This window comes from Poecilia reticulata, chromosome 9, assembly GCF_904066995.2.
Source record: "Poecilia reticulata chromosome 9, P_reticulata-male-v2, whole genome shotgun sequence".
Taxonomy (NCBI): domain Eukaryota; kingdom Metazoa; phylum Chordata; class Actinopteri; order Cyprinodontiformes; family Poeciliidae; genus Poecilia; species Poecilia reticulata.
Window position 1 is genome coordinate 3,193,130 of NC_088838.1, and position 13,402 is coordinate 3,206,531.

Sequence of the window (13,402 nt, forward strand, 5' to 3'; positions counted from 1 at the left end):
GAGATGACCACATCCACGGTGATGTGTTGAATAATGGCAGCTTCTGCACATTAAAGCAGCAGGTGCAAGAGGCCAAATGTCCTCTTGCACCTGCCATTAAAACATTAACGGGACTGACATTAAAATAATTCTGACTCTATGCAGTGAATAAGATGACATTCAGAGATCCAGCACACCACAGTGAACATCCAGCAGAATTCAGCACAAAGGAGACAACTGGTCTGAACTGACATGTAGAGCTGTCAATGTGATTAATCTGAAATTTTAAAGCCATAGTATTAAATAATGCAGATTAATTTAACTACCTTTTTTGACCTAAAAGCCTCTCTAAGGCGGAGGGATACGTAGTTCACAGCAGTGTGTTATTAGTTCGACACACAGTGAGAGACGAAGAAAGATAAAGGTTTTCTGCGACAGCAACAAAAGTTGAACATTTTCAACTTTCTTGTGTTGCGTTGCTGGTCTTCGTGTGGACATCCACTATACCAGCTCAAAGTTACATTGACCTGAGTGACTGGCAAGTTCCACTGGAAAGGAATGGAGAAGGACATTTCTAAATTAACATTTAAAACAAAATTTCTTCCTTAAGCCTCCCTGAATAAAAAAATCCTGGAAAACTGAGAATCTTCAGACGTATTTGATTTGAGACAATACAACATTTTTTGTAAATATTTTCTGAAAATGTGCACACAGAGATATGGGCTACATGGGCAGCTTGCAACTGATACACAAATTTAAAATCGTCTTACTTAATCGAGCTTCTGTGTCTTTTTGCAGCTCAACATTCCTGCCAAATTCAAAGACAGAAGGGCTTTAAACTTAACATGGTTTATGGGCTTCAGTTATCCCATAATAGACTGTTGACTGTGAAGTATGTTTTAGCTAAAGCTAATTCTAATCCATTGCTTTAGTTTTGTTTAGCTAGTTCAAATTAACTGGAAGTTTCAGGTATTGTTCTAAGTTTTGTTTTCTTTTGTTGTCCCTGAACAGAAGCAGGATTAGTAGGGCAGTTGTTCTATATTTTTTATTCTCCAGATTTTTGTGACAGAGAATCATAAAACTATGTTCTGCTTTGTCTGTAGCAACAACTTTCTGTCACGCCTTGCCTGGTGAGTGCTGTACTTTCTGCAACGAACAAACTAACCTTGAGAGGAATTGGTGGATTGCATATTTATCTGTTGGTAAAACTGTAAAATATTGTGTCAAGGATATGTTTTCCTTAGTGGAATGTGTTCTGCTGTAAAGGGAACAAGGACATGATGAATGAGTTCACAAAAATGTGTGAAACAATGAAAGTCTGGATTTTAAAGGGCTGAGAATATCCAAATAAAAAAAACCAATATCAGTTCAGAGTTCCTGTCGCAATAACAGTGAAAATTATAAACGCCATAGCTCAATTCATCAAACAATCACCAGTTTGATTATTACATTTTCTATTCAGCTTCTGAATATTAATGTGTGTAAAACACATCAATAATGTGGTGATCAGAAGGAAACTGTATGAATAATATCTATACTTCTGGTTCTATGAAGAGTGGTAAAAATGAAGTTCCATGTGTTGTACCTACAGCTGTTGACCTTAATTTTTTTTTTCATCTATAACCACCAAGTTTAATGTATTTTATGGGGATTTTATGTGATGGACCAACACAATGTGATGTATGAAATGGGAGGAAAATGGCTCATGGTAATCACAGTTTTTTCACATGTACATATATGAGAGTTGTGCCCTGTAACACGGCCAACTCTCTTAGCCTTAATGTCCTGACAGAAACTCCAGTGCAACCAAACACCTTTGAAAGTGACCAAACTTGTGATGTAACTGAATCTGGGTATAAATCCAGCTGTTCTGTAAAGCCCTCAGAGGTTTGTTGGGGACCACTAGAACAAAAAGCATGAAAAAGACCAAGGAACACAGCAGACTGGTCATGGAGGAGAAATGAGGTTATTAAAAAATATCCAGTAGTCACACTGATCAGTCCATCATCTCAAAATGAAAGGAGAAAAAGAATGATGTAGCCATCCACCTAAACTCACACGCCGTAAAAGACGAGTAATAATCCAAGGATGGGAACTCAGGAGGAGCAGGAGCAATTTACAGATCATGTGGAATAATCAGCCGCCAGTTAAATACAGTCCAATCCTGAAACAAAAGCTGTTGGAGAACTCAGAGGACTTGAGAAATGGGTGGAGGTTCCCCTTCCATCAGGACAATGACCCTAAACATAGAGCCAGATGGAATGAAATGGCTTGGAATAAAGCAGATCTATGTGTAGCAATGGCCCAGTCAAATTCCAGACCTGAATTCAATTGTGAATAATTTGCAAGAAGATTTTCACATGTTTTTCATCCTGTGTGACTGAGCAGGAGCTATCTCGCAAAGAAGATTTCCTCTCTAGAAGATGTTAGAATTAAACCTCACAAGACTGAGAGAAGGAGAAGAAAATGTTCCGAATATTTAGAAAGTAAATAAATGCAGTTGAATTTGAGGGTGCAATGTGATCAAATGAAGAGCTTAATGTGGCAGATGAACGTCACTAACACATGTTCGGTTCTCTGAAGGCAGGAAATAGGAGAGATGAAATTAGGAGCTAAAATGGTGCATTGTTGTTTGGTAGGACAGTGATTTACATAAACCTGCACGATCATACTCAGAACTGATCTACAGCCGAAAGCAAAGGCATTGCACTGAAATGTGTTATGTTCTGTTCAAAACACTAGAGGACAGTGTGCTCCTGTAAATGCAACTGAAAATGCACCAAGATCAGCTAAAATGATGAACACCTGAGTAGATCGTCTTAAAGTCTTCCTCAGACATAATGCTTAATCAGTCAGATCTTGCTCTACGTTTTGACTGGAAATGTCAGTCAAAGAGAAGGCACATTGCTTCCTCTTGTTTATTTATTTTATAATCCTTTTTTGTACTTCTGCACCAGTGTGTGTATTATATAGATCTGTGCAACAACTGCTTTACGTGAAAAGCTGTATTTCTCTCAGCGCTTTCCCTTCCTTCGTCCCCCCCGCACACCCGTACCCCCCAAGCCTCTTAGCTCTCCAAGGCCACCTCAACGCATCCTCAATGGATGAGAAGCACTCTGAAAAACCGAGGCTGCACTCATCCACAAACCTCCCTCGCTCTGCTCCCAGCTCCGTCTCCAAGGCTCAGCTTTTAGATGGGCACACTGAAATCAGAATGCGGTGTTTGGAAACAGACAATGGCAAAATCTATGAGGCATGCATTATAGGCCTGTCTGCTGAGCTTTGTTTGTCCTCCTCGGCTAATCTGCAGACTCTTTCAAACTGTTAAAGTATTTTTCTATTGTGCTGCAATGAATGGTCATTTTGAAGAGTCCTTAGCTCAGATGAGTGTGTAGCTCTGGGCAGGGAGGGTGAGGGCTGTCGATGCCAACACTCTGCTGCTCTGTGGGTTTCAGGTGGTGAACGGTCCCATGGATGTTGTGAAGAGCGTGGACCGGATGGTGACCCGCTTGAGCCCAAGTTTGACAGCAGAGACTGACCATGTGACCATTCACACTCCCAATATCAGTGAGTTACCCAAATTTCCATTTTTGCTATGGTCACAGGATTTATGAAGTTATGAATTCACAGGTTGGAGCCAGGACCCGAGTCTATAATCAACAGTGGTGGAGAAAGTACTCAAAAAATGTACTTAAGTAAAAGTACAAATACACAGACAAAAATGTATTTTTGTCTGTGTATTTAATGTTAATGTGGTAAAAGCACCACATTAACATTTTACTTAAGTAAAAGTAAAAAAGTACTGGGTTTTAAAAATACTTAAGTATTAAAAGTAAAAGTACTTGCTGAATGCATTACCTAATCACTAATATCATTAAGTGAACCGATCGTATTTAATTTTAATACATCAGAAATGTGCCATTTTAATGAGCAATGCCATAGATAAAGCATGTTGTGTTTACTTTCTGTAACATAGTTTAGACTTAGATATGTGATACTATGCATCATAATTTCAGGGATGGAAACATCTTGTCTCCTGTCCTAACATAGCATGAACTTCACTTTTTTTGCCACTAGTGGCATTTATTTTGAAAGAAATCCAACTGAAAGGTGGGGAGGACATGCAACCGAGGAGCCATGTAGTTGTAGTCTAGACCACCGAACCCGAGACCAAGTCAAGACCAAGACCAGCACCCCTTGCTACATGACACAATAAAATTAAGTTTTACCTATCAAAATTGCTTCTCAAATTGATCTAAAAGATCCACATTCCCATAAAAACACCTAGATATTAAATACTTATAGCTGAAATAAATGTAACCAGTATCAATTCAATCTATTCTTCATTCTGTTTTGCTTTCATCTCTGTGCCACAATCCACAGAGGTCTCCTGCGATCCCTAAAAAAAAAATTACGCCCTGGGCGGTTGCCCATATTGCCTATGTCAGAAACCACAACTGTCTGCACCATTAAACATAGCAATTAATGGTAAACAATGCTCACCTATGAACACTGTCCAAGGCGCAATAAGGAAGAAGTAACCAAGCAGAAGGAGGTGACTCCTGCTGCCTCCTGCTGCAATGTATGCCACCATGACAGGTACGAAAACAAAGAGCAATGAGCATGCTCTGCGTTCTTATGTTCTTGTTTTATTTATTTGCCAATTATATATATATATATATATATATATATATATATATATATATATATATATATATATATATATATATATATATATATATATATATATATATAATGCATTCCGCAAATACTTTTACTTTTAAAATAAAAAATAAAATAATAATAGCTACTGCAGTGTACGCAGAGCATTACAAGAACACAGAACGGCTCTCAGTGAGGCTTTAGTTCTATCAACCTTAGTAAAGATCCGTCCAGAAGAATCGGATCGTTCCTGAATGTCATATTACTATATTGCAGACTTTGGTCACAGCGTTGTCCCATATATATGACACCTCAGTCAACACCTCCGCACAATAATTCTGCGCATGAGTGACAACTCTTTTTCATCGCAGATGCAACATATGTGTCTCATTCAGTACAGCTAGATTTGCTAACATCACATCCACGGAGCTTACCTTTCTTTAAGCTTTCCTTCCAAGTGACACTAAAAGTTGGACGAAGTCCCCACCGATTTTACATGTCACCATATCTTATGATTTCTGCAGCGCTATTATATTACTGATGATTAGACAGACATCTTCTCCCGCTCAGACAAAACCACTGCGCATGTCTTGGAGCTCCGAGTGTCAGTAAAGGGGGAGGCGATGGGTGACAACAGACACGTAAGTCAGGTTATTGTTTGGATTTTGCGGCGCCACCTTAAGTCCCTGAACTTCATGGAGAAGGTCGTCGCTGCAGCAAACAGAAAAGGGCGGGAACGGACCACTGTCAGTCTCATACCTTATTTGGAAATGGGACCATTGCACTCCGGAAGTGAAGGGGGCGCTATTTCTTGTATTATCCGCGGCCTCCCGTTTTTATTTTCTTTTGAAATATGTGATATAGCTTCACCTTTACGAAGGATTTTCACTCTCAGAATGTATTTGAACTTCAATCTTTTATTTACTTAAGCGCAGCTCACAGTTTTTAACAAATTCTGTTCGGTGTACTTCTAAATCTGCTCCTTAGTCGCATCTTTTCGGGCCTACTACTGCCTCTAGTGGCCTGGCGGTGGTAAAGCAACTAACATAATCTCGTTACTAAGTCTGAATACCACAACGTCTTTATTTACTATTAATTTCGGCATTACTGGCACCGTAAAAGATAAATTATCTCATAAAACACCATACTTTTTCACTTTTTTAAGGATGTAGAGCTAATTAAATGACAATAATTTTATACATTATGAATAATATCTATATATCTCCATCAATTATAGGAGGAAGAAAAGAAATAAAGAAATATGAAAAACAACATGATCACTATCATAAAAAATACCATTTGCAATATATACGTAAGAAATTTAATTCAGCAAAAGTCAATAACAAACCAATTAGGGATAACAACCCAGGCTGTTAAACAGATACAAGCAAAAAAATCAAATTTTTACGGTGCCATGTATGTTATTCTGAGATACCATTTATGGTAGAGTCTTATATATAGGAAAAAATAAGATAAAACTATTTAAAAACGATAAATCATATTCATAGAATCACATTATCAACAATTTGTAAATAGAGCAAAACACTTACACATTTACCACAGCACGCTATAGGTAAATGTTATTTAGTTTGGTTAAGAATAATTATTGCACTGTCAATAAATAACTTCTAATAGATGTTCTTAGTTCCTAAAGGAACACTTTAACATCTTCATGAGCTCAGAGGGTCAAACTGATAATGATGATGGATGCTCTCTGCTAGAATATTTCTTGCTGTCTTTCATGTTCTTTCAGCAAACAGTTGAGACAGAGATGTTTTTGGTTTCACCACTATTTACCTGCTGTTATACCTGCCATTCAAAGTATTCTTAAAAGACTGTCTGTTAATCTACAGCTCATGTGACCAAACCAGCTGAGGAGATGAAAAGTTAAAACTTGAGTTAAAATGTTGTTTTAACTTGAGTTAAGTTAAAACTCTAGTTAGATTGTTAAGTTTTAACATTTTAACACAACCTCAAGTTGGGTAACCCCAAGGTCTTCTTAAAAGATAGTCTCTGAGAACAGTTCTTAAATATATAGTCAGTGTTTTCAGCAAAGTTGAGCTGACTGTCCAGGAATAACACAAGGAATTTGAAATTTGCCACAGTTTCAACAGGTTGGTCATCAAGTGAAACTGGAATCACTTTCAGGTCTTGTTCATGTCATTTAATTAGCTCTACTTCCTTACGAATATGGAAAGGTATGTTCTTTTGGTTGGGAATTTATCTTTTACTGTTCCAGTAATCCATCCATCCATCCATTTTCTGCCGCATATCCGGTGTCGGGTCGCGGGGGCAGCAGCTTCAGAAGGGAGGCCCAGACTTCCCTCTCCCCAGCCACTTCCAGTAATGCCAGAATTTATAATAAATAATAAAGACTTTGGTATTCTGATTTAGTAATGTCATTAGATTAGTTGTCTTACCACCCCCATGCCACTACAGGCAGCAGTAAACCCCGAAAAGATGCGACTAAGGAGCAGATTTCGAAGTACACCGAAAACTACACAATGTGTTAAAAACTGTGAGCTACGCTTAAGTAAATAAAAGATTGAAGTTCAAATATATGCTAAGAGTGAAACTCCTTCCTAAAGGTGAAGATATATCACAGATTTAAAAAGAAAATAAAAACGGGAGACCGCGGAAAATACAGGAAATATCGCCCCCTTCACTTCCGGATTGCAATAGTCCCATTTCCAAATAAGGTATAAGGCTGACAGTGGTCCGTCCCGCCCCTTTCTGTTCTGCTCCTTAAGTCGCATCTTTTCGGGCCTGCTACTGCCTCTAGTGGCGTGGGGGTGGTAACACAAGTAATCTAATCGCATTGCTAAATCCGAATACCACAAAGTCTTTATTACTTATTATTAATTCTGGCATTACTGGAACAGTAAAAGATAAATTTCCTCACAAAAGAACATGCCTTTTCAATTTCTTAAGGAAGTAGAGTTAATTACATGAGATAAACAAGAACTGAAAGTGATTCCAGTTTCACTTGATGGCTAACCTGTTGAAACTGTGGCAAATTTTAAATACCTCGAGTCATTCCTGGACAGTCAGCTCGACTTTGCTGAAAACACTGATATAAGAAGCCTAGAAGCCAAAAAAGCTTTATCTCAGCGAAAGAAGTGAAAAATGGACTATCTCTGATATCGTAGCTCTACATTAATTTTTCAGCCATATTAGATGATGGACAGCTCCAAAATGCTAAAAAGCAATTGATCTGGCAGTTTCAAACGGGAAACAGGTCTAAATCTCATGTTTTAAGATATAAGAAGCCTAGAAGCCAAAAAAGCTTTATCTCAGCGAAAGAAGTGAAAAATGGACTATCTCTGATTTGGTAGCTCTACATTAAATTTTCAGCCATATTAGATGATGGACAGCTCCAAAATGCTAAGAAGCAATAGATTGTTTTATAATGCCAATAATGCCAGAATTGATAGTAAATAATAAAGACGTGGTATTCTGATTTAGTAATACATATATTTAGATTAGTTGTGTTACCACCCCAACGCCACTAGAGGCAGTCGCAAGCCTGAAAAGATGCAACTGAGAAGCAGATTTAGAAGTACACCGAAAGCTACAGAATTTGCTAAAAACTGTGAGCTACGCTAAAGTAAATACAAGAGAGACGTTTAAATACATGCTGAGATTGAAACTCCTTCCTAAAGGTGAAAATATATCAGATTTTAAAAAAAGAAATATAAACGAAAGTATAGGAAGGAGCGCCCCCTTCACTTCCGGATTGCAATGGTCCCATTTCCAAATAAGGTATGAGACTGACAGTGGTCTGTCCCCGCCCCTTTCTGTTTGCTGCAGCGAGGTGTACTTGCATTTCAACGGGGAAAAAAAAAAGAGCAACGCGACTTGGATGTAATGAGGAATGCGACAGTTTTGTAGAAATGTAGTGAAGTAGAAAGTACAGATACTTACTGTAAAATGTAGTGGAGTAAAAGCAGAAAGTATCCATTATTAAATCTACTTAAGTAAAGTACAGATACACGAAAAATGTACTTAAGTACAGTAACAAAGTACTTGTACTTCGTTACTTCCCACCACTGACAAAGACATCAGTGAAAGCACAGAAATGCAATTATGTAACAGCAGACCTTCAAAAATGATCAAATAAATTCTAGAATGGAGACAGAAATGCAGCACTAAAACAACAATAAAGGCACAAATGTACATGCTTTGTCAAAAAAAACAAAAAAAACAGTTTTTGAATGTAGAAATCATGTTGATTTTAATTTCAGAACAAAAGACGAACTGAATTTGGCATCTTTGTGTGGTGCTGGTTTAATGAGGCTGTTCATTATGTGATAGTTACTCTGAATGAGCTGCTGGATTGTTCACAGACTATAATACAATAAGTACAGCGCTGGTCGCTGCTTGGAATCTGAATGAACTTTCTGAACCCAACAGAAGTCCTATGTGTGTGAGGGATGACTTGTGTTTATTATAAATACATGGTCATTTTTTCTTACACAAACCACATGTTTATATAGTGACTACTATGTGTAAAAATAAAAAAAAACATGTATTTGCGCTGCAGTTAATATTTTATTTAAACAATTGTTTTATGTAGAAACAAACACAACATAGTGAGCAACAGACCTGATTTAATTGTCCATGCTGAATGTTATGCAGTTTTAGATACTTCTATTTAGTCAGTGTTAGACAAAATTTACATAGAGCAGATTTACATTCATAAGTTCATTTTTAAATCCCCACAAATCAATAAAAAATTCACAAGAAACAAAGATAATTAATCATAAGAAAGTGAAAGAAAGAATAAAATTAAACTTTGGATATTGTAGTATAATATAAATATGTACAATATGAATGAAATGGAATAGTTTTTAAAGTCAAAAAGAAAGCTTCATGGTAAATGTGATGGTATATTTTCATATTTGGTCTGTACTAACAGGTAGAAACAAAAGCTTGTTCATCTTATGTATTGTTGAACAGGATGTGTGTTTGTGAAAACACACATGCATTTTTCCTTCTCATAATAATGTGACATGATCAAGCAATCCTTGATTTTAGCCACTTAAATTTTATTAACCATGCTTTTTATTTAAAAACATTAGTCCACTAATAGATACAGATACTAAATATGCATAGGAGAATTTCCATCCCAGTTTAGATGTTGCAAAAAACAACAACACGAAACTAAACAAAATTAAGCCTCAAACAATAGGCAGAAATGGTAATCTTAGCCCAAAAGGTGGCAAAACCTTTTTTAATACAAAAAGTGATCAATACAACAAAAGAAAATTCTATACAGAAATATACTGATATTCTGCTGATGTTTTGCATAAAACCTTTTTTAATGTCACACATTTGAAATGTTATCTGGATGGTTATGTTCATTGTAGAAGTGGAGCTGCAGCAACAAAGACTGGGTGAAGGATCTAAAGTGGAGAGTTTCTGTGGGCCTGGGTCAGAGACGCTCAGCCTTCTAGACTGCATTTCTGTTCCACGTCAGAAGATACAGGATCTGCAGAACAATGGTAGAAAATTCATACAAATCCATTCCCCGATTCATTCATTCAAACGTTTTTTATTATGATGTTAAATTTTGCAGGTGAAATCAAAGGCATCTTGCTCTTCCTTCACCACAATGTCAGATTTTGCAGCAAATGCTGATAGACAATCATAAGCTAGTGATGAATTAGATTTCTTTAAGTTTTCTTTTTAGCTATTTTATCCTGCAAACTGAAGAAAAGCTTTTGTGTTGAATGTGCAGGCTTCTATAAGATTACCTTGGTCAACATGTGGTATGGCTCTCTGCGACCTCTTTTCAATCGAGAAGAGAACATCACCATGGAGCCTACGGTCACTGATGGCACACAAAGGTAGAATTAACCCCTTACTGCCAGAACTGATCTGCAGCTGACGTTTCAAAATAGTACATTTAACATATTTAGGTATTATGAAAATGTGTTAAATTAAGTATATTTGGGACAAACTCGGACAACTTATTAGCAGCAAAATCTTTCCTATATGATTTTTAGTATGCATTGAATGTACATAGATAGCCATTAGGTGATGCAGCACCCTTTCAGAATTGTGCTTAGATTGTGGCACTTAATGTGGAAGCATATTGGAATATTGTTATATCAATTCTGGTTTATACTTTGAAACTTAAATTCCTCTTTTTCTGATTGAAATTTTGTTTTTGTGGATGAGCATCCTCTAGTTTTGGATGCCGTGTAGCTGGAAGAATATTTGCTGATATTCCTTTACTTTTGTACAGTTTTTGTGTAACCACAGCAACAAGAAGATCTTTACAACAAGGAACTCAAATAATACCTCAAATACAGCCCCGAATATGGGATGACCTGAAAATGAGACATAATAATAATAATAATAATAATAATAATAATAATAATAATAATAATAATAATAATAATAATAATAATAATAATAATAATAATAATAATAATAATAATAATTAATTTTATTTGTACAGTGCTTTTCTAAATAGTCCAAGACACTTGCCATGAATCAAGCAAAATTACAAACAGAACGCTGAGCACAACAAACAAAATCATAAAGGAGAACGCTTAAATACAAAGCAAGTTAAAAATAAATAAACGATGACCAGACGACATATGATCGTATGATTTAATTAATTACATTTTTAAGTTTTTACTTTTCTCTTTTGTATTTTGAATATGACTTGTGGAGACTTGAAAATACAATATGTGAATGGATATGTGATGTGTTCTCACTTTTTACAGTGTGTGTGCATAGATATGCATGTACCACTGAAAACAAAATCTATATTTGGATAACAATAAATAAAGTAACCCAACCTAACCGTAGCTAACTTAACTCACTGACCACCTTCTAACCAGGTGGTCACAGATCTCGGCTGACCAGGATGATTGATCATCAGTCAGTTCTCAGCCCAAGGTGGTGCGTGTAAAGATGTTTTAGTTCTGAAACTATGGAGCAAAGATTGGTGAAAAACCATATTCTAGGTTATAAAAACAAATAAATTAATTTATTGCCTTGACTTTACTTTTTATTCTTTCACAATAGAAGAAGGAAATGTGTCTTATGTTTAGCATCTTCATTGAAAATCCAATCAAAAATACACACTTATTTAAAAACACTCGATTAATTAATCGATCAAACAAGTTCATTTGTGTATCACTCTTCAGCAGCAAGGCAGTTCAAAGTGCTTTACATAACAAAAACACAAAATTACAATGTTACAAAGAAAACACCATCCAGTCAATGATTGAGCAAATATTACATTTTCATGAGTGTCATTACCAAAATCATACACATCAGTCATGTTGGTCGATGTTTCATTCACTGTGGTAAAAGTCTGTTTGCCCACAGGTATCTGGGCACTGTGCTGGGCTCGGCTGTTATATCCTCCACTGTGCTGGGAGACGACCAGCCAGTCAGCATGGCAGTTCACTTCCAGCTCCAGCACAAAGCACAGGTTAACCAAACCTCTGGTTTATATCTGTACTATAAAAGTACTGGCCTATTAGAATGACATATTTATCATCTCCTGATATTTTCCCCAGAATTCCATTGATGCTGTGTATGATCCTGTGTGTGCATTCTGGGACTTTGATCTCACGTAAGTAGATTTTTTTAGGAGAACTTGCTATTTAAGTGACTTGTAAAATTTACAGTAACAAAATGAACTGTCTAAGTGAATCCTAAGCAGATGCTGTGTCATGTTTGTCTAAGCAGTCCGGAGGCCGGTGGGTGGTGGAATACAAGAGGCTGTGAGCTTGTGTCCAAACATTATGGATACACAGTGTGCTACTGCAATCACACCACCAATTTTGCTGTGCTGCTGCAGGTTTACGAAACTCAGGTGACATTTGTGTGTCTGGCAACAGCTGTGGATTTCTGTAGCTTCCTCATCAATAGGATGTGCAGCTGTTTAAAAAGCATATGCATTTTGTGTTGCTCTGCACCAGATGAGCCCAGAAAACGAAAAAGCTCTGCAGGTGCTGACGTTCATTGGCTGTGGAGTGTCTCTGTGTGGCCTCCTCTTCACCTTCATCCTCTTCATTGCTGCGGGGTGAGTCACAAACATCACAGAGTGCATCCTGAAAGCATCAAGGGTGAAAAGCATTTCATAAATCCCTGCCAGATTCACATCAATAAGAAAAAAAGCTGAATATTGTGTGGATGTGTGAGCATCCCCACAGGAAAACATTTTTCAATAAACGTGGGAGAGCTTCTCTCTCACATCGCAGCTCACACATGATGTGAGTGTGTGTGCATGCGTGCGTGTGTGTGTGTGTGTGTGTGTGTGTGTGTGTGTGTGTGCGTGTGTGGGGGTGTGTGTGTGTGTGTGTGTGACTTTTTTAGAGTCCCCAAATCAGACCGAACCACTGTCCATAAGAACCTGATAGCTGCTCTGGGCCTTGCTGAGCTTCTGCTGATGTGCAGCGACTGGGCAGCAGAAAATCAGGTGAGACACTTTGTTTAATCAAATAAAGTGTTATAAATCGTAAAACCATGTATTGATAATGCATTCAGACCAGTGCAATATGACTAGGGGTGTTAAAGTTAATGTGTGAAGACGAGATTAATCTGAAAATGTTAACGCGTTAATATTACTTTATGCTGATCAATCAAACTACCTACTGTGACCTAAAGCCTTTCTCCTGCAGATGGTTGTGTAGTTCACAGGCATTATCGGCTCGACACACAGTGAGGGATCAAGGACAGAGAAAGGTTAAAGTTCTCTGTGACTGCAGACAGAAACAAAAATTTAACATTTTTA

The 13,402-nt window shown here is 37.1% G+C and overlaps 1 protein-coding gene across 2 annotated transcripts in view; it reads left to right on the forward strand.

The window, feature by feature from the left end:
- adgrd2 (adhesion G protein-coupled receptor D2) overlaps positions 1–13,402 on the forward strand; it is a 55,492-nt gene that overhangs the window by 8,746 nt on the left and 33,344 nt on the right. Inside the window, exons 9-16 of one of the 2 annotated variants that reach the window (XM_081611238.1) lie at positions 3,435–3,546; positions 10,011–10,145; positions 10,382–10,490; positions 11,989–12,094; positions 12,183–12,238; positions 12,352–12,481; positions 12,588–12,691; positions 12,985–13,087. In XM_081611238.1, coding sequence (XP_081467364.1) covers positions 3,435–3,546; positions 10,011–10,145; positions 10,382–10,490; positions 11,989–12,094; positions 12,183–12,238; positions 12,352–12,481; positions 12,588–12,691; positions 12,985–13,087 — 855 coding nt within the window. The remainder of the gene's footprint in view (positions 1–3,434; positions 3,547–10,010; positions 10,146–10,381; positions 10,491–11,988; positions 12,095–12,182; positions 12,239–12,351; positions 12,482–12,587; positions 12,692–12,984; positions 13,088–13,402) is intronic. The other variant, XM_081611239.1, reaches the window with a different exon arrangement.